Consider the following 23,479-nt stretch of genomic DNA (forward strand, 5'->3'; position numbering starts at 1 on the left):
ACCAAGTGCTCTGAGAGAGATCATATTAAAAGGTCCTGGATAGGGTGGGAGAAATGTTGAACAAAACGCAAAATCATAAAGAAGACCATGCTTACTGGTCAAAGACTAGTAGAGAGCTTTGGACTATGGCCTTTGGCCACTCTTCAGCAATGGAACTGAACTCACCCCCAGGGCTCAATTTTCAGTCAAGCAATAGATAGGTATATAGGGGGGACAACAACACTAGCGAGGTACACATACCATAGAATGGTCAGCCACTCAGGATCAAAGTGGAATAGGTTATGTTACACTGAGAGGATAGCAATAATTGAGATAGAATGAAGTAAATGATTTGTTTAATATGAAACTGATGATCTGCTTTGTAAACCTTCACTCAATTAAAAATAACAAGTTAAAAATAAATAAATGTGACTGCTTTATTTTGTGTCATGAGTTTTCAAAAATGCTCATGAAGTGAATCATATCTCAACTTCTTAATTTATAGTGCAAAGAGTTTATCACTCAAACAAAATCATCATTAAGAGTATTTTTGTTATTAATTAGGGTATATAAACTATTTACTTTTCCATTTCCCAAAATTTCCCCAATCTGTTTATTCCTGATGCCTTGACGTCACACCCCCTCCACACTTCACTTCCAACCAGATTAGGGTACCTCAACGATTTGTCAATTCAGTCATTTATCTCTCCTGAAAATTCAGCAGTACTTACTGCCTTTAACCACACATTGGACATTCACCACGAGCAAACTTGGTGTGTTATTTATCTTATGTTTTTACACTATCTGCTTTATTAATAGGAGTCTTGTGTAGTGTTATAGGATAAAGCGCTCAAACACAAGGTTGGTGGTTCAAACTCATCAGCTGCTCCTTGGAAACCTTATACAGGGTTGCTATGAGTTGGAATTGATTTGCTGGCACTGAATAGCAACATCAGCAGTTTTATTAACAACTATTATTTAACACAAGCCTATAATAATAACAAGAGTCCCAGTGTGGCACTGTAGGATAAGCATTGGACCACAAGGTCCACTTGATCCACAAAGTGGCAATTCAAATTCACCAGTCGCTCCTTGGAAACCCTTTACAGGGTCTCTATGAGTTGGAATCAACTTGGCAGCACTTAACAATAACAAGAATCATAACAAGTGCTCAATAAGCAAGGTGAACACAGAATTTAGAATTCAAACCAGGACACTGTTAAGAGCAGAAAGCAGTAGTATTAATGATTGCAGTAAGTTTTGCTTTTCTGACAAAAGGGAACAGATGCAGCTAGCATAATTCCGTTCCCTTTCTTCCTGTGTGGACGGACGTTCTCTGAAAGTAGAGTAGCCATTCAAAGATCATGACGTGAAAAACATGAGGGTAAAAGTAAGGATGGCAGAGCAAAAAGAGAACAATAAACTATGTCTGAGATGGCAGCTATCAATTTCTTATCTCCATACAGAACTCTCCTTCAGCAAGAAAACAACTTTTGTTTGCTTAGCTGGAGTAGAAAAGGCATTTGGTGTTGCTGCTACTAAATGTCCAGTTCATCAAATATTATTTTTATAGACTGCCCTTCTTTTGCCTAAATCATCACCTAATTAGGCAAGGTAGATTCATAAACAAATAAATATAATGTCCTGGTGTGATGCTGTAGGGTAATATACTGGATCACAAAGTCAGTTTGAACCGCAAGGTCAGTGGTTCAAATTTACCAGACACTTTTCAGAAGCTTATTCAGGGTCACTATGAAACGGAACTGACCAGATGGCACTTAACAACAGCAACTTACATGGAAATGGCCCAGACAGGGACACTTGGATCACTGCAAGTGCTCAGAGAAGATTTCCTGAGAGGGATGAGGCCTGAAGGAATTAGCAGGTGTACTGAAAAACAATACACTTAGGTCAGGAAAATGGGAAAGTGAAATGTGAAATTTTTATGTACCATTGAACTTGAGGTACTAAAAAGAATGGAAAACTTGTTACAGGGAGTGCCAACCCCCTCTTTAACCTTAAACAGAGGGGTCTTGCCTTCTATTGATTAAAAATAGGTGAGACAGAGTTTCCATATGAGCAATAGCTTATTATAGGAAAGAGATTTGCAAGAGGAGACCTGTAGGGCTTACCACAATGCTTACCACCTGTCTTCTGGAACAAAGATTTTGTTGGGGATTTAAAAGGTTTTGGTGTGGCACTGAAGGATAATGCGCTGGGCTGCAAGCTCAGTTTGAACCATAAGATAGGTTGTTCAAACCCACCAGCCACTCTTCAGAAACCCTATACAGGGTAGCTATGGGTTGGAACCAACTCAATGGCACTTAACAAAAACGATGAAGGTTTTGGGTAAGGAAAAGATATCATGTTTATTCATAGAGATAGGTGGGGATTTGGGGAAATGGTTCATTTAGGAAGGGCCATGCTAATTGGGTGCATGCTCAGCATTTCTTCAAGCTGTACTCCATTGCAAAGACCTCTGGAAGAAGACAGAACTTATTCTGGGATGTCAAGCATGTATGGTTCTTCAGGACCTTAATTCAGACTCCTGTCCCAGGGACCAGCATTCTCCTTTGCCCCAATAGAAGGTTTGTCCTTTAAGGTTATGCCTAGGGCACTAGGTAAACCAGTTTAACCTGTAAAATATCTCAGGTCTTTCTTAATGGCCTGTCCCAGGATGTGGCTGCCCAGCTGTGCCCAGTGGGCAAATCCTGCACAGCTTCACAATTTCTCAAGGAAGAAGGTGAGCAGGCTTCAACATTCCTCAGGATTTCTGTCACAAGAGTTCAGCTAATAAGTGGACCATGTTTAATCCTGAATTTTGGACCTCCTTTTTTTCTTATTTCAAAATCAGTATCTTATTGTGTCCTGTAACAGCTCAAGAACTGATGTTGCTGAGGGCAAAAATAAGGATGGCAGAGCTTAAGAAGGTTTTATTTATTTAAGATTCAAGATTTAATATGATTAGGGTGTAATATTCTGTCTTTGACATTTGAATTAGTTTCAGGAATGATAGGCACTGAACAAAATGGTTTAGCCAGAAATTTACAACTCTTAGTGAATATTCCAGTAGTGAAACAAATTCAAGCTACAAGTTCAATTATTTAGCACTGTTAAATAATAAGCATTGAAATGTTTGCATTCTATTTTCTATGGATATTAACCAATTCAATTGTTTTAGAGCCTTGGTAAATCTTTTTGTATTTTTTTTTTCTTATGATAAAGGCAGAGAATAGTCAACAACCCATACAGAGCATGGTGACGTGTTATGCTAGACAGGGTTATTCTTAAAAAGTCTAAATTCAGGCAGAACAGAAGTATATTTCTTCACCTTCTAACTCTCTCAATCCAAAGCCTTTATATAGTCAATCCATATTCAGCCTACACTCCTCAGAAGAATGTGAGGAGACCCCTTACAACTGAGACAAGGCCTAAGGTCTGTCTTTCTTTATAAAATAAAAGCATTCTGGAGATGGTATCTATCCTGTCATCCTGATAAAGCATTGGACCTCAAGATTGGTTTGAACTTCAAGGTAGGTGGTTCAAACTCACCAACCACTCCTTGGAAACTACAGGGTCGCCATGAGCCAGAACCGACCCAACAGCACCGAACAACAGCATACCAGAATGAAGGAATACTCATGGCACAACATGACTGAGTAGTCTACAGGAGGTATGGTTTTTCTTCTATTTCCATTCAACTTTTTCTCTAATACTCCCTTTTCCATGTTTTTCTCTTAAAACTCTTTTTCTCCCAACAATGTTACTTTTCTCCCTAATCTTCAACTCATCCAATGATCTCTATCCTGTCTTTCTTCTCACTTCTACTTCTGTAAGTCTTGACTGATACTCATGTTTATAGATGAGCCAGGTGATTTGGCTTTTTATCTCTTAATTGTCTAAAAAAAAAGTTAAGATTTTCTAAAAATCTAAAAAAGCTATTTGGGTCTTTTGAATGCAATCTGCTTATATGTGAAACTGGCTGATATTCTTCATGATGCTATTTAATAAAGGCTGAGGTACCCTTGAAGTTCCTGAAAGTAAGAACTGTGATCTGGTTAATTCAAACTGTAGACTATTGTTTTCACAAATAATTTGAATTCATGACTTCAATGTTAGAGACTTTTTTTTCTAGATTGAAAATTAGAAATAACAAAATACAGAATGAGAATTTTAAAAACAGTTTATCTTTTCAACAAGTAAGAGAAAATCAGCTAATGAATTGTTAAGTGGCATTGAGTTGGTTCAGATTCATAGTAATCCTGTGTGCAACAGATAGAAACACTGCCCAGTTCTGCACCATACTCACAATTATTATGTTTGAACCCACTGCTGCTGTCATTGTGCCCATCCACCTCATTGTAGGTTTTCCTCTTTTCTGCTGACCATTCACTTTACCTAGCATATCCTTTTCCGAGTACTGGTTCCTCCTGATAATGTGTCAGAAATATAAGAGAAGCCATCCTGGACATTTTGGCTGTACTTCTTCCAACAAAGATCTGTTTGTTCTTCTGGAAGTCCACGGCATTTTAATATTCTTCTCTAACACCATAACTCAAATGCATCAATTCTTCCTTATGTATCCAATTTTCACATACATATGAGGCTACTGAAAATGCCATGACTTGGGTCAGGTACACATATTCCTCAAAACATGTTTGCTCTTGAACTCTTTAAAGAGGCCTTGTATAGCAGATTAATGTAGTGCAGTATGTCATTTGATTACTTGACTGCTGCTTCCACGAGTGTTGATTGGGATCCAAGCAAAATGAAGTCTTTGATATCAATCTTTTCTCCATTTATCATGATGTTAACCAATGGTTAACCATGATGTTTACCAATGGTGAGGACTTCTGTTTTCTTTACATTAAGTTGCAACCCTTTATATTGAAAGCCATGGTCTTTGATCTTCATCAGTTAAGTATTAAAATGTCCTCTTGACTTTCAGCAAGAAAAGTTGTATCATTAGCAGGTTGTTAATGACTCTTCCTCCAATCATGATGTCATTTTCTTCTTCATATAATCCAGCTTCTTAGATTATTTGCTCAGCATACAAGCATGGTTAAAGAATATAACTCTGGCATACACCTTTCCTGATTTTAAACCACTCAATGTCCCCTTGTTTTATTAGAATGACTGCCTCTCAGTTTATGTACACGTTCCTCATAAGCACAATCAAGTGTTCCTGGATACCTATTCTTTGCAATGTCATGTATGGCTTGTCATGATACAGACAACTGAAAGCCTTTGCATAATCAATAAAGCACAGATGCTTCTGTAGGATAAGCATTAGACTGCTAACCACACGTTTGGTGGTTCAAAATCACCAGCTGCTCCTTGGAAACCCTATACAGGGTCACTCTGAGTTGGAACTGACTGACGTCACTTAAAAACAACAATAAACATCTTTCTGTTTTTTCTGCTTTCAGCCAAGATCCATCTGACACCAGCAACCCTTGTTCCAGGTTGGCTCTTGTAATTCCTAGAGAAATACTGCATTTGGATTCAAAGAATGATGCTGGGTTTAATTTTGAAGTTTCTCAAAATGGAGCTGTATTTGCTGAGAATATGAAACTACCAAGACAAAATCTTTGCTCTTTTTCTTTTAAAGTTACAAGTCTGAGGACTTAAAAAATTTCCAATTATAGATTACTAAATATGTTCAAAATTGATTTCTAGGATTCAAAGTTCAGTAATCATGTGACTATGTAAAGAACTATGGTTCTTTAAAGATGCAAACATTTGCTGATGAATCTTTTTTGAAATTTACCACTGTTCCCCCCAAATAAGCCTTCATTAGACTAGGTTAAACTGAGAACAGAAAAGTTGATATGACATACTGCATGCTCTACATTACTAGAGAATATAGATGTCATACAGAGACGCTTTTATTTTAAATGTAGTATGGTGGCTGTGTGCATTGGAGTCCATTCGGACTCACAGTGATCCTGTACAGGGTTTACGAGGCTGTAAATCTTTTCGGGAACAGCTGGTACTTTCCAACTGCTGACCTAGCGGTTCGCAGCCCGATTCGTAACCACTATGCTCCCAGAGCTCCTTAGTATATATAGCTGCTAGAAAAAAGGAGACAACTCAACCAATGATTCAATCCACATGTTTTCCTAAAACAGGAGGAGGTCTCTTTGAAGGTTTTTCCAGGCTTGCAATTTAGCTGTGGTCAAGCCAAAAATAATCTCATAAAGGCTTTATTAGACAGACTCTACAGCACACAAATGTCAGTCTGTGATTCCTTGAATATCAAACACTTTCCTCCATTCTCCCTTAGAACAGTGGGCTGTGGGGAGAAAGCTGGGACAGACTGCCCATTTTGGGCCATTTGACTTGCTAGAGTAGTATTTACACCTACTTGTCTTAGAGGAAAGATCTGTTGCATAAATTGCAAACTCTGAAAAAAAATGAAATTAAGAAAAAAAAAATCCTGTTATGGTCACTTAAGGAAAATAAGCAGGTACAGTATCATTTTTGTAAGCTCAATTATTATTTCCTTGGAAATATGAGGGGATATTTGAAGGTCCCCTCAAGAATAGTTGCCAGTTTTAGCCAGGCATACTTTCAACAGTGTAGGGTGACTTTTTTGGTTACCATGGCAACCAAAATTAGAAGCGCTTTTGCAACACTAACAGAAACCATCTTTTGAAGTGTTCTGTAAATCACATTGAATACTGATGATGCAAGCTTAAGTGATACATATTTTTAAAGTGGCAAAAGAAAAACCATCCCATCATATTATAAACAAATACGTTTTAGGTTGCTACTTGAGATTTCTGGGGATCTGGTTTTGTTTGTTTTCCTTTTGCATTCCCACAGCCTCCAATGCAAATGCGATTTGTTTAATTTCCAAACTTGTTTTAATTGCATGGGTGAGATTTTAGAATGTGATTCATTAACTCTTATTTTGAAAAGGGATGAGGAATGGGGTGGGGGAGGGTAGGTCTAACAGAGAGCCCTCTTGTCTACTAAACTCAAGAGAAAGAAAACAGTGGGGTAGGGGAACAATAGGAAGGGGGTAAGGAGAAACAGAAACGCAAAAGGGAAAAATTAAATTAAAAGCGCAGATGACTGGTTCTTCACTGTCCGTATTAGTAGTAAAAGCACCGTCATCTATTGCCCTGCTCTTTCCACCTGCCCAAATGTTGTGTCAGGCACACAAACACGGATCAGAAATGGTTAAAACGTCACTGTTGTGCTCCTTTCTAGCTAAACTCACCGAGGAGTCCTAATATTCCCGGAGGGCCATCCAAGAAGGAAACTAGGGATCGTCTTACTTCATAAGGGCTGTCATAAGAATCACCTTTCCCTAGGGAACGTTGTGGCGTGCGCTGTGGTAGAAGGTATTATCTCCCTGGGTTAGAACCAAAGACGATAGTTCCCTTCACAGCCAGCACCCGGCCAAAGCAGGGGAATCACATCATCGGAGATTAGGGTTCGTCCAGCGCACCCTCTGGGTGCACAGTGAGTCTCTAAACTGCTCTTGTCCTCTCACGTGTGGGCGCACACCCAGACAGGGGTGCCCAACGATACAAGGACAGGGACACTGATTAAGTCTGGGGCAACCCTTAAGGGGTGTCTGATCTTCTCCTGCCCTCCCCTTGAAAGGCCGAAAGGAGAGGTGCCCCATCTCGGCCATGAGTCTGCACCCTGACGGAAGGGCAGGCAGGATGGGGGTGCTCGCCGCAAGACCTCTGACCCTTCGCTTACCTTCGTTGCGTGGCGAGTTCCTGGATCTGGCTACTTGCCCTGCAACTGGTGCTCGGGTGGTGGGCACTGGAGAGGGCTCGAAGGCAGTGCCAGAGGTTCCCGAACTGTCAGAGGCGGCAGACCTGAAGGACTGTGGTCTCGGTTAACTCCGCCCGCAGGGCCCCCGCCCCAGCTCCAAAGCTGGGTCTTAGGTGCCTCGCCATGCTCCCGAAGGACCAATCCGGAGCTGGGGGCCGGCCTGGAGGAAAGGGTGAGGGGGGCCGGACCCAGACCTCCGGAGCTGGTTTCTATGGTAGCCCGGAGGGAGGTGCATGAAGGGAGAGGCGCACTTTGCAGCAACACCCATCTCAGACACTCTGGAAGTGGGAGGTCCAGACCTGCCGCAGAGACCCCGTCTTAGAGTCAGAAGCAGCGATGCAGCAGAAACCTAGTTGACACAGCTTTCATCAAATCAAGCCTCACATTAAGCCGCTCCAGCCTCTTAAGCGTGTTTCCGTGTCCTTGAGACCGCGACCCAATATCCTCCCAAGAGTCTCTCCAGCAAATCATGGTACCAGCTCCTCTGGGTGAGTCGGGCTGGGATTGGGGATCTGCAGAAAGTGTGTATGCACGGTAGATCCCTAGTATACTTAGTTGGCGCTATTTAGGCAGCTGCTTCCTATTCTGCCCACTCCCCACTATAACCCTCTGCGAATGATGGGTGCCAAATACAATTTTCCCAATTCACAAGCAAACCAAGTCACTGAATTCAGTATAAAACAGAAAACATTAAACATACAAGTTATTTGCAGAAGCGCTTCATTTTAGAGGTCAAGTAACTTCACAATGTGTCACACAGCTCGTTAACGGCAGAGCTTCGACTAGTCGCCCTAATAAATCACATCCCTGTGAGTACTTTCCATCTTCTCATGCTCCTTAGTTCTGTATTCATGTATCATATGAAGGCAGTGTTGACAAGAGTACAAGTACAGATTGAAGAGGAAAACAAGCCTAAATTTCTTTTCTGCTAGAAAACACCCTTGGAAACCTGTACAGGGTCACTATGAGTCGGAACCTATTCCTCCACACATAACCACCACCACCACCACCACCACCACCACCGTTATAACCAGGCTTGTTTTGACAGATGAGGAATCTCAGGTCTGAAGAGGGTCTAGGACTTGATCCAGGTCTATCGAATGATGGTGATGGGATTCAAACCCAGAGTCTATCTCAAGTCAGGGGTCTTCATTGCTGTCTATTGCTGCTTCCTTGTAATGTGATAAAAGGATCAGGAAGAACAATACATAAACCTTGGACAGCTCCGGGGATTGGCCACTGAGATTGACAAGAAAACCCAAGGAATTTGTGATGATGGCTTCCTTGCTTTGAGTGCCCATCTACTTGTGAAGAATAAAGGTTCTGCTTCTAAAAGGATGCCCTCTCCTTCAAAGATTTTAATAGTGCACGCTTTCCAAGTCAGGTATTTACATCTATTTTTAATTTTGCAGGTTGTTAGCTGCTCTTGATTATATTCCTATTCATGGATAAACTAAAATTATGAATTAAAATCCTCACTCAATTAAGACTTTGTCTACATTTATGCCTATTGGGTTAGTCACAGTACAAAATGAGTAGAGAACCTACATTAAGTGCCATTAAGATGGTTCGGACTCATAGAAACCCTGCATAGGGCTTCCAGGCAGGCGCTGGTGGGCTTGAACCACCAACCTTGCAGTTAGTCCAATGCTTATCCTACAGCACCACCCAAGGGCCTTCATGGGCCCTTTTAAATTCTGAAATCTTTAATTCCACAGTGAGTGTAGTAGAAGCAAAATAATTTTTCCCACTAGAATATAAATATGTCTTCTTTACTTAGACTACTAAGATCCTTTTGTTCCTTGCACATATTGAAAGCTTTCTAGGTTTCAAATGTATTGATACTACTGTTGTGTTTTATGTTTCAGAAGATTGGGAGATAGAAGCAGCTCTCCTTATCAGTCTGTAATGAAATTTGATTCCTATTGCATTTCTTTGGGAAGGATCAGAACAATGCTGGTTCCTGAGGTGGAGGTTAAACATGTCTCAAATGTCCAACTTTTCCAAACTGCTGTAGCACTTCCATCCTGCAACTACTCCTTCTCTCTGCAATACTCTCCCTCCTGGGTTTGGGTTCCGTGACTCACAGCAAGGTCTCAGAGAACTCACGAACCATCAGGGTTGTGGAGGCAGGTAAGTATCATGCTTCAATTTAAAGGCCTTTCCCGACTCACATGGTTGCAGGAGGCGATGAACCCAAACTGACAGGTCAGACAACAGGCCACTGACACACAAGGTTAAGGAAACTGACAAATCATTCTAGACAATAGACAACTGGCTCAAGTGCCAAGAGTGAAGGTCAGACAATGACGTGCAAGATGTCTGAACCTTCTATATTTAAGATGCAGATCATACCATCAAGGAAACTAAGGGTGGCTGACTTGAGTCATACCCTTTAGTAAGAGGAATTAAGATACATTCCATCCTAAGCCTGCTTCATTAATTTAACATTCACTTCAAATGGAATCATAACCACAGACCTACAAGCTTTCCAAAGTTGTAATTTTTACTGAAGCAGACTGCCACACCTTTCTCCCAGAGATCAGCTGGTAGCTTAAAACCACTTACCTTTCAATTAGCAGTGGAGCCACCACGGTGTCTTCAAGGCTCCTTGTTGTCAGGTGCCTCAGAGTTGGTTCTAACTCATAGCAACCCCATGAAACACTGCCTGGTCGTGCCCCATCCTTACAATCGTTACTGTTTGAGCCCATTGTTACAGTCACTCTATCAATCCAGGTCACTGAGGGTCTTCCTCTTTTTCACTATCAAGCATGATGTCATTCTCCAAGGGTTGGTCCATCCTAAGTAATATGTCCAAAGTGTATATGAAGTGATGTCTCCTCATCCTCACTATAAGGAACATTCTGGCAGTACTTCCAATGCATATTTGTTTGTTCTTCTAGCAATCTGTTGTATATTCAATATTCTTCCTCCACATCTTAATTCAATGACATCGAATCTTCTTTGAGCTTCTTTATTCATTGTCCAGCTTTCACATGCATGAAGTGACTGAAATAACATAGCTTGGGTCAGTTGCAAAGTCCTCAAAGTGACATCTTTGCTTTAAAGACTTCTGTGGCAGATTTGCTAAATGCAACATTGCTTGGTTCCTTGATATCTGCTTCCACGGGTGTTGACTGAATTCAAGTAAAGTGAAATCCTTGACAACTTCAATAATTTGTTTATTATATGATGCTGCTTACTGGTCCAGCAGTGAGAATTTTTATTTATTAAAGGTGTACTTCATACTGAAGGCTATAGTCTTTGATGAGTACGTGCTTCAAGTCTCATTCACTTTCAGCAAGTTGTCACCTGTACAGAGCATGTTCTTGGTCATCTTCTTCATATAGTTTCATTTATCAAACTACCCATTCAGAACACAAAGTAAATACCTTTGAATGGTAAAAGGACACCACCCTGATGCATACCTTTGTGTGTGTGTGGGGGGAGGGGGGGTTTGTTCCAAATCCTCAATTTTATTCATTTAATTTTCCCAAGTCTAAATCCTTGAGGGCTACAGCATCATGCAGATTCTGTGTTCAATGGACTCAGCAGGAAGGTTGCTTTGGAATTTGGCATGAACCATGCTACAGTTTCCCAGATGACTCTGGTTTTGTTAGGTTTGCTGCCAGGAGTCACTGTATTGTTCTGTGCTTTGTACATATAAGCACATCTCTTGCCTAAATAGAATTCAGTTTCATCTCAAACATACACACCTTCAATTTTAAGAAGAGCGGTACACTCCCTTTGGTTCCCGACACCGTTTTTAACAGCAAAAATGGTCTTTGGATCACAGCCTTCCACACATAGCTGCCAGCTCTGATGTACTGTTCCCAGTAGGCCTCCACAGGCTCCAAGATGGTGGAAAGAACCCTTTCTTGATTTTAAACCATGCAGTCTATCACCTTGATCTATGTACAAGTTCCACATGAGCACTATTAAGTGTTCTGGAATTCCCATTCTTCATAATGTTATCTAAAATGTATGAAGATATATAGTTGAATGCCTCTGCATAGTCAATAAGAATAGGTAAACATCTTTCTAGCATTATCTGCTTTCGGCCAACATCCATCTGGCACCAGCAATGGTATCTCTTGTTTCACATCCTTCCAAATCCAGCTTGAATTTTTGGCAGTACCCTGGCAGAACTCTTTGCTATCAAGCTGGTATAGTGTTTCTCAGGCTACAAATCTTCACGGGAACAGAAAACTTCCTTTTTCTCCATGAAGTAGCTAGTGCATTCTAACTACCTACCTTGTAGCTAGCAGCCCAATGTGCAACCCACTACACTACCAGGGCTCCTGCCTAAATACCTCAGTAGAAAAAAATGAGCAAAGCATTTGTTGTTGTTAAGTGCCATCAATTCAGTTCCAACTCATAACAACTCTGTCTAGGGTTTCTGAGGGGCTGGTGAGTTGGAACCGTTGACCTTGCGGTCCAGTGCTTATCCTACATCACATCAGGACTCTGAGCATTGCAGACACAGTACTTGAAACAAATAAACACCATGAATTTAAATAGCTGTTTGTTAAATGTTCTATAAACTACTAGTTAACAACAGAAGGCTTATCATCAGTGAGTAGCTTTCTTCTCCTCTTACAATCCAATTCACTGGCATTCTGAGCACCATGTAGTCTTGAAACCTTTTAGGAAAAAGAAAATTTACTATATATATCATCCCCTCAAGCCTGTCTTTAATGGCTTTGCCAAATCTGAAAATTACCTGGTGAACACAGCTCTTGGAAGGTTGTTTTAAAATAAATCTTGTTTCATACCTTGGCTTACAGGATAGAAGGAGCTATTTTCAGCATTCAAAAATCACTAGACACAAATTTACATGTTTAAGACCATTACCTGTGAATGCTTTCTTTTTTAAACTACAGGTAACTCAGCATATGGACATGCAAAGCAGATTGCAAGTTCAATGTGAGGTGACACAATTCTATTATCAGTATTTTCTGTCTTTATAGGGAAATATATATATATATAAACTGCAAACAGAAAGATACACAAATGTCCTTTACATTTTTATTTTAAAAAGGGAAATATAACTTCCTATACCTGCTATCTATAAATCTGATTTCTCAGTTATGGGAAATCATTCTCTTCAGTATACTTCATAAATGTGACACCATTTAACATTAGGATTGCTAAAGGATTGCTCAATATCTCAAACTTAGCACCTTCATTAATTGAGAAAGTATTTGTTTAAATAGCCTTGCACCAGTACGACAATTCTATTTGTGATTGTGCCCACCATGTGAAAACTGTAAACAATATCCACTTCTCTCAACATCATTTTTTGAGCAGAATTTCTAGATGGGATGTGTTACTGAGAATTTCACATTTCACTCATGTATTTGTCATATTAATAGAGCTCTGGTAGCGTAGTGGTTGCGTATCGGGCTGCGAACCTTAAGGTCAGCAATTCAAAACTACCAGCTGTTCCATGGGACAAAGATGAGGCTTTCTGCTCCTGTAAAGATTTACAGCCTTGGAAATCCTGTGCAGGGTCGCTATGAGTCGGAACCTACTCCATGACACATATCCAGCAGTACCACTGAGTTGCTTCCAATTCACAGCAACATGATAGGACAGAGTACAATTGCCTCATAGGGCTTCTGAGACTGTAAATCTTTATCAAAGGAGATATACTCATCTTTTTCTGCAGAACAGCTAATCGGTTTGAACTACAGGTCTTGCAGTTAGCAGTTCAACCTTCTTCAACTGTGCCACAGATGCATAGACACATGAGAAAGCATCTCTGATCACTGTTCATATACCAATTTCTACACTGGTAATTAAAAAAAAAAAAAAAAAAAGAGTCATAAACATGTAATTTTAAAGTTTACTTTAAAATTATAAATATCTCCCAATATTCAACAAGTAAAGAAAATAGCATATTGGTTTACTTTATGTGGTTGTTATACTTTATTTTCCAAGTAATACTGATTAAAAATATTTACACACCTACTTTTAAGTCCACAGTTTAGCACTCTTATTTGTATGGCTTTAAAAGTTATATCACAAGATCTTTACATTAAGGATCAGGGGGAAAGATTCCATTCAAAACAAAGCCTGATATAATATATACATGTTTTGCTGTACTTTATTTTAAATACATTAATTTTTTAAATGATGCTAATCTTTTTTTCATCTGGTGGTAAAATACTAGTGCAAACGTTTCAGCAAAATAAAGTTTACCACAGATGTAAATGAATTTTCCCAATTGAAAATGGCCATTCAGCTGCCATCAAATGCAATTTCTCAACCAAACTTAAATGGAAAAACAAACATTGGTGGTTGACACTTACAAGCAAAAATATAAAACCCTAGACATTGCTCCTTACCACATAAACTTTGAAAGAACCAGAGATGCTTTATAGAAGCTAAGTTGGTTTTGAAAAGGCACATGGGTGTGGTTTTTGTTGTTTTGTTTTACATTCTAGAAATTTTGCCACCCCCACTCTGTTCCTGTTGCAGAGATGGCATCTGTGACTATTGGGGGAGACAAAAATGGTATTCAAACTAAAGGAAGCCAGAAGCCAAAATTTAACTGCACAGTAACAATGCACTTTTCTTCATGCAGCCTTGTATTTTCTATATATTCAATTTTCTAACATGCATTAGAATACATAACCATGTATTCTAATGGTTTTACAGGTGATTTTACAATAGGGAAAACAATTTGAGGAAGAACATGACCTGGGAAGAGAAGGGAAAACCCTTACCACAATGAAAATAGATACATTCGTACCCAACTATATAATAAGAATATAACCCATTTAAATTTTCAGAAATATACTCAAAGTTTCCCATTCATTTATGGGAAAGTTCTCTCCTCTGTAACATTTAGTGGGGAGAAACCAGTGTGGTTCAATAGAAACAGTCAGCACAACAAGAAATAGTTAACTTTGGTCCACTTGTCTATCAACAAGGACAGTCACACTGCCCATAATCAGTTGAAAAACCCAACATGTAAATTAAAAAATATATTCATTTTGTTATTTCATTCTAAAACTGGCATAGTTGTTCTGTCCTCCTCATCCCCTGTCTTTTCAGCTTGGGAATACACTGTTGGTTTGGTCTTTAAACTCTCAGGATCTTCCTGATCGTCCCTGGCATCCTCAGTGGTATCTGCTTGGTGAGGCCTTCTCTCCTCCTGATTCATGATCTCAGGGGTCACTTGATCTAAGTGTGCTTCTAGAAGCTCGGTTTGTACTTCCATTGGCATCTGATTTACCCGTTCAACATGCAGCTCCTCCACATGTACTTCTGTTCCTTCTTCAGTCTGAATTCGACCCACTTCTAGATAACTCACCTGGACCTGCTCTGGAAGCTCATTCATTTGTGAATCGGGCACTTGGCTGTCCTGGAGCAGATCTGGATGAACCTGTTCCACAGTCACTTGGGCTGAATCCACCTGGACTTGAAGTAATGGTAGCACATGTACCTTCCCAACTTGTTCTATAATCGCCATTGATGTTACAGGTTCAGTTTGCACACGTGTTTCTACTGAAAGAACTTCTTCGGTTACTAGACACTCTGAAATATTATGAGTATCACTAAGATGTCTCCTTAATTCATTTCCTTGCATAAACCACAAATCACATAGAGTACAATGGTTGGGTTTATCTCCAGTATGAATTACTAAGTGATCTTTGAACTGGTCCCAGCTGTTAAACACACTGTTACAGACCTGAAATAATCAAACACATGGTATTAACAATACTTACATGAAACTGAATGAACTATTGATGCATTTATTTTCTGTAAGGAAAAAGTTGAAGATTTATTCTGAAAATGTTATAAACAGATCATTTGTAAATATCTAGTCCAAGCTATTTCTTAATTCTTCCGTTTATCTGGTATTTTAGCTAATATAGGTAACATTATTCTCAATCATGCTTTGGGAAACATTTTAATATTACCTTAATTGATTTAATCATATAAATCCTGAGACTATAAAGTAGCAGTATTGTAATTTCCGATGAGATCAACATTTTGAACATTTCGTTGCATTGCATTATTTGGAATAAATACACATTAATCATGGAAGAAGATCCAATTACAGCTAATTTACCGGCTCTCCTTCTTCCTCCTATCCTTGAGAATTCTAATAACTACTCTATGGTTATTCAACTATAGTTTCAAACTGTTATCTGAAACAATTTTTGTTGCCACTGGTGTTATTTAGAATTCAGTAAATAAAAACTATTCTTATTCCCTTTCATAAATTCAAGATAATTACATTCATTATTTCCACTTTGTTCCAACCCATACTCTATACTTTTGATTTAGACTCTGTCATCCTTTACTTTTTAAAATCTTATTATGGTAAACTAGATGTAACAAAACATCTTCAAAAAAAAAAAAACAAAAAAACTGCCATTTTAATCTTTTAGGAGTATGATTCAGCCACATTAATTATATCCGTCATGTTGTGCAACCACCACTATTTCCTCTTTTTTTTCATCATCCTTTATAGAAGCTATATTGACAATACCTATCCATTCCCCCTTCTTCCCCTGTTGTTGTTAAACTGCTGTTGAGTAGGTCCCAACTCATAGCGACTCTGTACAGGATTTCCAAAGAGTGGTTGATAAGTTTGAACCACTGACCTTGTGGTTCAGATAACCTTGTGGTCCAGTGCTTTATCCCACAGCACCACACCAGAACTAGGACCCACACCTAGTAGGTGCGATTTGCTGTTATCCTTCACATTTGAGTATTTCAGGAACGACTCCATTGTTAGTAGACAGAATACGCACAAAACACATACCTGACATTCATATAGCTTCTTTCTTCCCTTTTTTGCCCCCACTCCAGTTTGGCATGCTGTCAGGTGACATTTGAGTGTGCTATTTCTTGCAAATCGTTCATGACAATTTGGACACTCAAAAGGTTTTTCACCTGTTAGGAGAGAAATACAAATACACATAGTTAAATTAAGAAAATCAACAAAATTTTAAAGAGTTTTTCTTAAAAATTAACCCCCTTGTTAACTTTCACAGCACATTCTTGAAAAAAAGGATCAGAGTATCTAATTTGGATGTTTTTATCATGTCTAGAGGTACAAATAATTTAATAAGTCTTGAAAAATTACTACAATTTTATTTGTCATCTTATAAAGAAATAAATTTTAATCTGAGTTCTTTTCCATGTATTTCTTAAATATTTTATTATAGATAAAAATCAAGACAAATTACATTTCAGGAAAATGTTAAATAACACTGTCCATTTTGCAGCATTATTTGAGCCCTTACTATGATGTGTGCCAGAGTTTCTGATGGACAAGAGATGAAAAGATAAATAAACTGCCCTTGATTTCAAAGGTTTCCTATAACATGCCAGGGTGTGAATGTGAAATATGTGAAAATAAACAAACTGTAATGAAGTGTCGGTAGAGGCACAACGGAACACATACTGCAGCAGTACAAGGAAACTGGAGGGTGGGGAGGTGGGGACATTTGCTTCTGCCTCCAATGACACAAGGATGGAAGGTAGCTCATTCTAAGCAGGGGCACAAGGAGTAAAACAGCATGGAAGGTGGGGAATAAGGAAGACTTACTACTGACTTCCAGATAGCTAGCTTAGACTGTCAACCAGGATAAAGAACACAAGAGTCCTTACAAGTTTGGAGCAGACTGGGAAGAAAAGTGTCAATTATGTGCAGTGTCTACTGTGGTCAAAGGACCCACAGAGTAGAGTGAAGCTAGTTGTCTAGATCTGTATGGACCAATCAATCTAGTGCCATAAAGGAGGAGGACTGATAGACAGACACGGATTATTTACATGATAATAAAAACTTTAGGTGAAGATAAAATTTCTCAGAGTATGCTGTATACTAAGAAAACGGCTAAGTTAAAACAGCAGACAGATGAGCCAGCAAAGGAAATGGAAAAGCCAGTGGTAGAAGGAAAACTAGACGCAATTACTGAGGGAAATTTTCAAAAATTTAGGAGATGGGATAGTTAATTGAAGAGCGATATCAGGTATATTAATGTTTTCTTCTTGTTATGAGTCATTTAATTGGTTCTGACTCACAGAGATCCCATATAGGGTTTCCAAGGAACAGCTCATGGGTTTGAATTGCTGACCCTGTGGTGAGCAGTCCAGTGCTGGGGATATTACAGTTACTCTAGCAAAATAATGCCAGTGCCTGTGTGGGTCAGAAGCCAGACCACAATGGACTAAGGGAAGGAATGAGAAGCAAATAAATGAAAACAGTGCGGAAAATAAAGAGAAGTAGTTAGTGGGGAACAAGTCAATAAGAGGGTTCTATAAGCCAAGAGAGGCTTATTTATTTGTTTGGGGGTGGGGAGGGGAAACCATGTGAGAAGGAAAGGAGGAATAGGAATGACACTGGAACATAGTCTTAGAAAACACATCACATTCTGCTGGATCCAGACATAACATGGTTGAAGAAGACAAGGGAACCCCTCTTTACAATAGAGAAGACAACTGAGATTGATGCTATCTATCACAGGTTAGCTGGGGCAGAAAGACTACATGTCATCTGGTGAGGGGTAGACTGTGGGCAGGACTTTGAGTGAAGTTCTGGACTAGCAGTTAGGAAAAGAAAGATGGAAATCAAACACCATAAGGTCAAAACTTAAGGTATGAAAAACAAGTTTTCTCCAGCACTGCTTAGGGTTTATTAGAGCAGGCAGAGTAAAATGCCAAGGGAATATACTAGAATACAAGAAACAGAGACTCTAGTAGTACACAACAGAGGACATATAAATGGGGCAATAAATGAGGTGAAAAGGGGGATGAAGAGACTGAAAGGCTAAATGAGTTAAAAGTATAGAGTAAGGAAAGGAGTAAGTGACTTCAAGAGATAGGATGATCCTGCTGGTAGAGAACAGAAGTAAGATTTTATTTAGAGATGCAGCTCCAGTGATGCGGCACTCATACTGCAGTAGAATGACACCATCAAGTAATTCGGAGCTGTTTTGTCCCCGACAAAATAATTATATTTTGTATAGTTTTTGTGCGATAAACAATTTGGGAGTACACCCCAATCACATGGAATTAGTGTTGGTACAAAAACTTTTTCAATTCCAAAAATGTTGGATACACTCACTCACTTGACATGGTTAGGTTCCAAAGATCACCATTTTCACATAATATAACAAAGTGACATTATGTGAAAATGGAGGATAAATAAATCATTACACTACAGTACATTACACTGCCCAGTCAAACTGATACATAAAACCGTTACAGCCAGCATTATTCTGGCCTTGCACCTTGGTGTTCATTTCTGCCAGTCATGCATTAGCAAATGCACAATAAGAGATTATTAAAACTACTGTTATAAATGTGAAATGTTGGGAAAGGAGGTAATTGAAAAAGTGAGGAGTAAGTGTACTGCTAAAATACAATGGTTAGATTTTGTGGTCATATTAATATGCAATTTCTTAAATAACTATAAATAAAACTTACAAGTATAAATTGTCATGCTGTTGTTAAGTGCCATCAAGTCGATTCCTACTCACAGCCACCCCTGTATAGGGTTTCCAAGGAGTGGCTGGTGAGTTTGTACCCCAGACCTTACGGTTCAAACTGACCTTGCAGTCAGTCCAGTTCATTATCCCACAGTGCCACATCAGGACTCCATAATTTGGCATAGCCTTTTAAAAGGGCAATTTGATAAATATGCCAAGATGTAAAATGAGCATTTCCTCTGATGTAGTAATTCTGCTCTTCAAATATTTAAATTACTCGAATGAATGCAACATAGATGGATAAATAAGCGTACAACAGCAGTTTGCAATAAGGGCAAGGCAGGCAACAACCTAAATGTTTATCAACAGGGAATCATTAAGTAAATCATGGTTATACCTACAAACTAAAATATTATGTAGCCACAGTGAAAACATTAAATCATTCAAAAAACAAAACTCTAAGATCAATTAAATGGCATAATACTGTGTACTATGCATGAAATTAAAAAAAAATTTTTTTTATAAGACATGTGTTTTCTTGAAAATACAAGAAATACATCTGTAAGGACACATTTTTAAAAATATAGCAGTAGCTGCTTCTGGAGAGACCTACTAACATAGGAAATAGATTCACTTTTCATTGCATACCAATTTAACTTTATTTTTAAGTAAGTTTAATAAGCTTAATAAAATCTAGAGATAGCAACTTATATATGGGCAGTACAGTTTTCAAAATACTTCCGGCATTTTTATTTGCTACAACCTTGCAAAGTAGGTACCATTATCCCTATTTATGCAGAAGAAAACCTGAAGATAAATAACAGGTTAGGTTCATTATACTGGTTAATGTCAGAACTGGAACTGACATCTAGTTCTGATTCCTGGGCCCACAATCTTTCTGACAGCACACTCCCCAGAAAACATGGCTACATGGTTAAGGGTCTCTTTCACTCAGGACGTCTGATATGTTCAGCGACCAAACTGTCTGTTCTAGATTTCCCTCTTTACTAATAATGTAGTCAGTCACTCAAACCAAAAAGCTGAGAATAATCCTCCTTTGTCCCTGTATCTCACTGACCACCAAATCCTGTTGATTCTGCTATTTAGTGTTACTCAAAAGTCCAACATTTTAATCACGTCCTCATTCTATTTCAGATTATACAAACAGCTTTTTAATTACACCTAGCAGGTTTCATCCCACTTATATCTGCCTGCCAATAATCTTTCTAATATATAAAGCTGATTAGATCTCCTCCTGGCTTAAATTCCTTTAAAATGGCCCCAGAGACTTCAGGGTAAAATTGAAAATTCAAACTCATTTATAGCACTTAACAAAAAGAGCGACAAGATCTCAGCCTCAATTCTCATTACTCTCTTTCACTTGTCCTTACGCCACTTGTTCTTGTTGTGAAGTGCTGCCGAGTCAGTTCCGACACATAGCAACCCTGTATATGGTTTCCGAGGAGAAACTGGTGAGCTTGAACTGCAGACCTTGCAGTACAAATGGCTTTGCAGTCTGGCACATTAACCCACAGCGCCACACGAGGACTCCAAGCCACTTGAATCACATAATACTGCCTGGCCATGTATCATTTGGTCAGCCCTTCCTACCCTTTCAGTCATACATCCTGGCATTCTTCTATTTAGAGCCAATCCTTCAGCCATAAAAAACTACTACTTGTGTTCCTAACAGGTTGTTTTCTCTTTGTTTTGGATGTGATGCCTTTTTCTGGCTTATGTCTTTTCCTTTGAATAACCACGAAGGAAATATCCTTCTATCAGTGCCCAGGGCAGCATTCCTACAGGACTCTGCTCACCTCCATCCACACTTAGCCCATTCACACTGTGGCTGTGCCTGTTTTCCTCTTTCAACATTGTTATATTTCTTGAAGACAGGCACTCTAGAAATCTCTTTATCTCATGACCTCGTATGCTGGTATCATCACTACTATTTTCCAAATGAAACAAAATAACTTAGAGATCAACTAACAAAAGAAAATTTGAAAATCAAACATTTGATTCCAGTGTATATTTAAAGAACATATAAGAAACCACACTGCTAATAAAATTATGCAAAATATGAACTAAGGAAGGTACATACATATATTGTGGGTATAGGGCAAAGAAAGAGGATCAGTTTGTTACAAGGAAAAAATGACTCATCATTTATTAATTTAAACACATTTTAAATTTACTTATTATCTTCTTGAATTCATTAATTAATCATATCTGCAACTATCTTGTCACTACTAATTACCAGTCCAATAGCTGTCTGAGGTTAAAAAGAATCAGTCTGATTTATGTGCTGAACTGTTCCTCCAACTGGCATTTGTAATTTATAACAAGTTATTTCTAAGGAGCTCGGGTAGTGTAGTGATTAGGGGTTGGGCTGCTAACCTCATGAGGTCAACGGTTCAAAACTACCAGATGTTTCGTGGGAGAAAGATGAGGCTTTATGCTCCCATGAAGATTTACAGCCTGGGAAACCCTATGCAGTCACTATGAGTTAGAAATGACTGCATGGCACACCACAACCACCACTGAGATATTTCATGGAGCTCTGCTATGGCGCTGCAGAATAATGAGCTAGACTGCAAGGTCAGTTTGAATTGCACGGTCTGAGGTTCAAACCCACTAGTCACTCCTCGGAAACCCTATACAGGGTCACTACGGGTCGTAACCACCTCAATGGTCCTTAACAACAAGAAGTTATTCCTAAACTCTGGTAGTGTAGTGATTAGGGGTCAGGCTGCTAACCTCAAGAGGTCAGCAGTTCAAAACTACAAGCTGTTTTGTGGGAAAAGACGAGGCTTTCAACTCCCATAAAGCTTTACAGCCTGGAAAACCCTATGTAGAGTCACTATGAGTTAGAACTAACTGCATGGTAGACCACCACCAATATATTTATTTCATGGACTCATGGTGTGGTGTTGCAGGATGATAGGCTAAATTGCAAGGTCAGTTTGAACCGCAAGGTCTGGGGTTCAAACCCACAAGTCACTCTTCAGAAACCCTGTACAGAGTCATTATGGGTCGTAAGCGCCTCAATGGCACTTGTTGTTGTTAGGTGCCATCAAGTCGGTACCAACCCACAGCGACTTTATGCACAGCAGAAATTAACACTGCCCCATCCTGGGCCAACCTCATACTGTTGCCACGCTGGAGTCCATCGATGTTGCCACTTGCCAATCCATGTAGTTGGGGATCATCCTCTTTTTATCTGACCCTCCACCTTATCAAACATGATATCCTTCTTCAGCGACTGGTCCCTCCTGACAATATGTCCAAAGTATGAGACACGAAGTTTGAACATCTTGGTCTCTAAGGAGCACTCTGGCTTCACTTCTTCCAAAACGGATCTACTGATTCTTTTGGCAGCCCATAGCACTTTCAATATTCTTCTCCAACACCATAACCGGTCTTCCGTATTCACTGTCCAGCTTTCGCATGCAAATGAGGTTATTGAAATAACATGGCTTGGGTCAGGTGCACCTTAGTCCTCAAGCTGCCATCTTTGCTCTTCAACACTTTAAAAAGGTCTTGTGCAACAGATTTGCCTAATGCAAAACATCATTTGATTTCTTGACTGCTGCTTCTGTGAGTGTTGATAGTTGATCCAAGAAAAATGAAGTCCTTGAAAGCTTCAATCTTTTGATAAGAATGTTGTTTATTGGTCCAGTGGTGTGGATTTTTGTTTTCCTTACATTGAGATGCAATCCATACCGAATGCTATGCTCTTTGATCTTCATCAGTAAATGTTTTAAGTCCTCTTCACTTTCAGCAAGCAAGGTTGTATCATCTGCATACTGCAGGTTGTTAATGAGTTTTCCTCCAATGCTGATGCCACGATTTTCTTCATATAATCCAGTTTCTCAGATTATTTGCTCAGCATACAGGTTGAATAAGTGTGGTGAAAGAATACAAACTTGTCGCACACCTTTCTTAAATTTTAAAGCATTCAGTGTTCCCATGTTCTGTCTGAACAACTGTCTCTTGGTCCACGTACAGATTCCTCATGAGCACAATTAAGTGTTTCAGAATACTCATACTTCGCAATGTTATCCATAGCTTGTCATGACCTACACAATCGAAAAGCCTCTGCGTAGTCAATAAAGCACAGGTAAACATCTTTCTGATATTCTCTGCTTTCAGCCAAGATCAACTGGGCATCAGGAATGAAACCCGTTGTTCCACATCTTCTTCTGAATCCGGCTTGAACCTCTCAAAGTTCTCTCAATGCATGATTGTAG

General features: G+C 39.2%; 1 protein-coding gene and 1 pseudogene across 1 annotated transcript in view; both read right to left on the minus strand.

Moving 5' to 3' along the window:
* Positions 1-11,275: 11,275 nt before the first annotated feature.
* On the minus strand, positions 11,276-13,315 carry LOC102815850 (annotated as a pseudogene).
* Positions 13,316-14,216: 901 nt separating this feature from the next.
* Positions 14,217-23,479, minus strand: part of ZNF131 (zinc finger protein 131) — a 112,541-nt gene continuing 103,278 nt past the window's right edge. The window contains exons 6-7 of the mRNA XM_006865757.1: positions 16,559-16,689; positions 14,217-15,475 (exon numbers count right to left, since the gene is read on the minus strand). Of these exons, the coding sequence (XP_006865819.1) occupies positions 14,786-15,475; positions 16,559-16,689 (821 nt within the window). The 3' untranslated portion in view covers positions 14,217-14,785. The remainder of the gene's footprint in view (positions 15,476-16,558; positions 16,690-23,479) is intronic.

Source organism: Chrysochloris asiatica, unplaced genomic scaffold (genome assembly GCF_000296735.1).
Source record: "Chrysochloris asiatica unplaced genomic scaffold, ChrAsi1.0 scaffold00082, whole genome shotgun sequence".
Lineage (NCBI taxonomy): Eukaryota > Metazoa > Chordata > Mammalia > Afrosoricida > Chrysochloridae > Chrysochloris > Chrysochloris asiatica.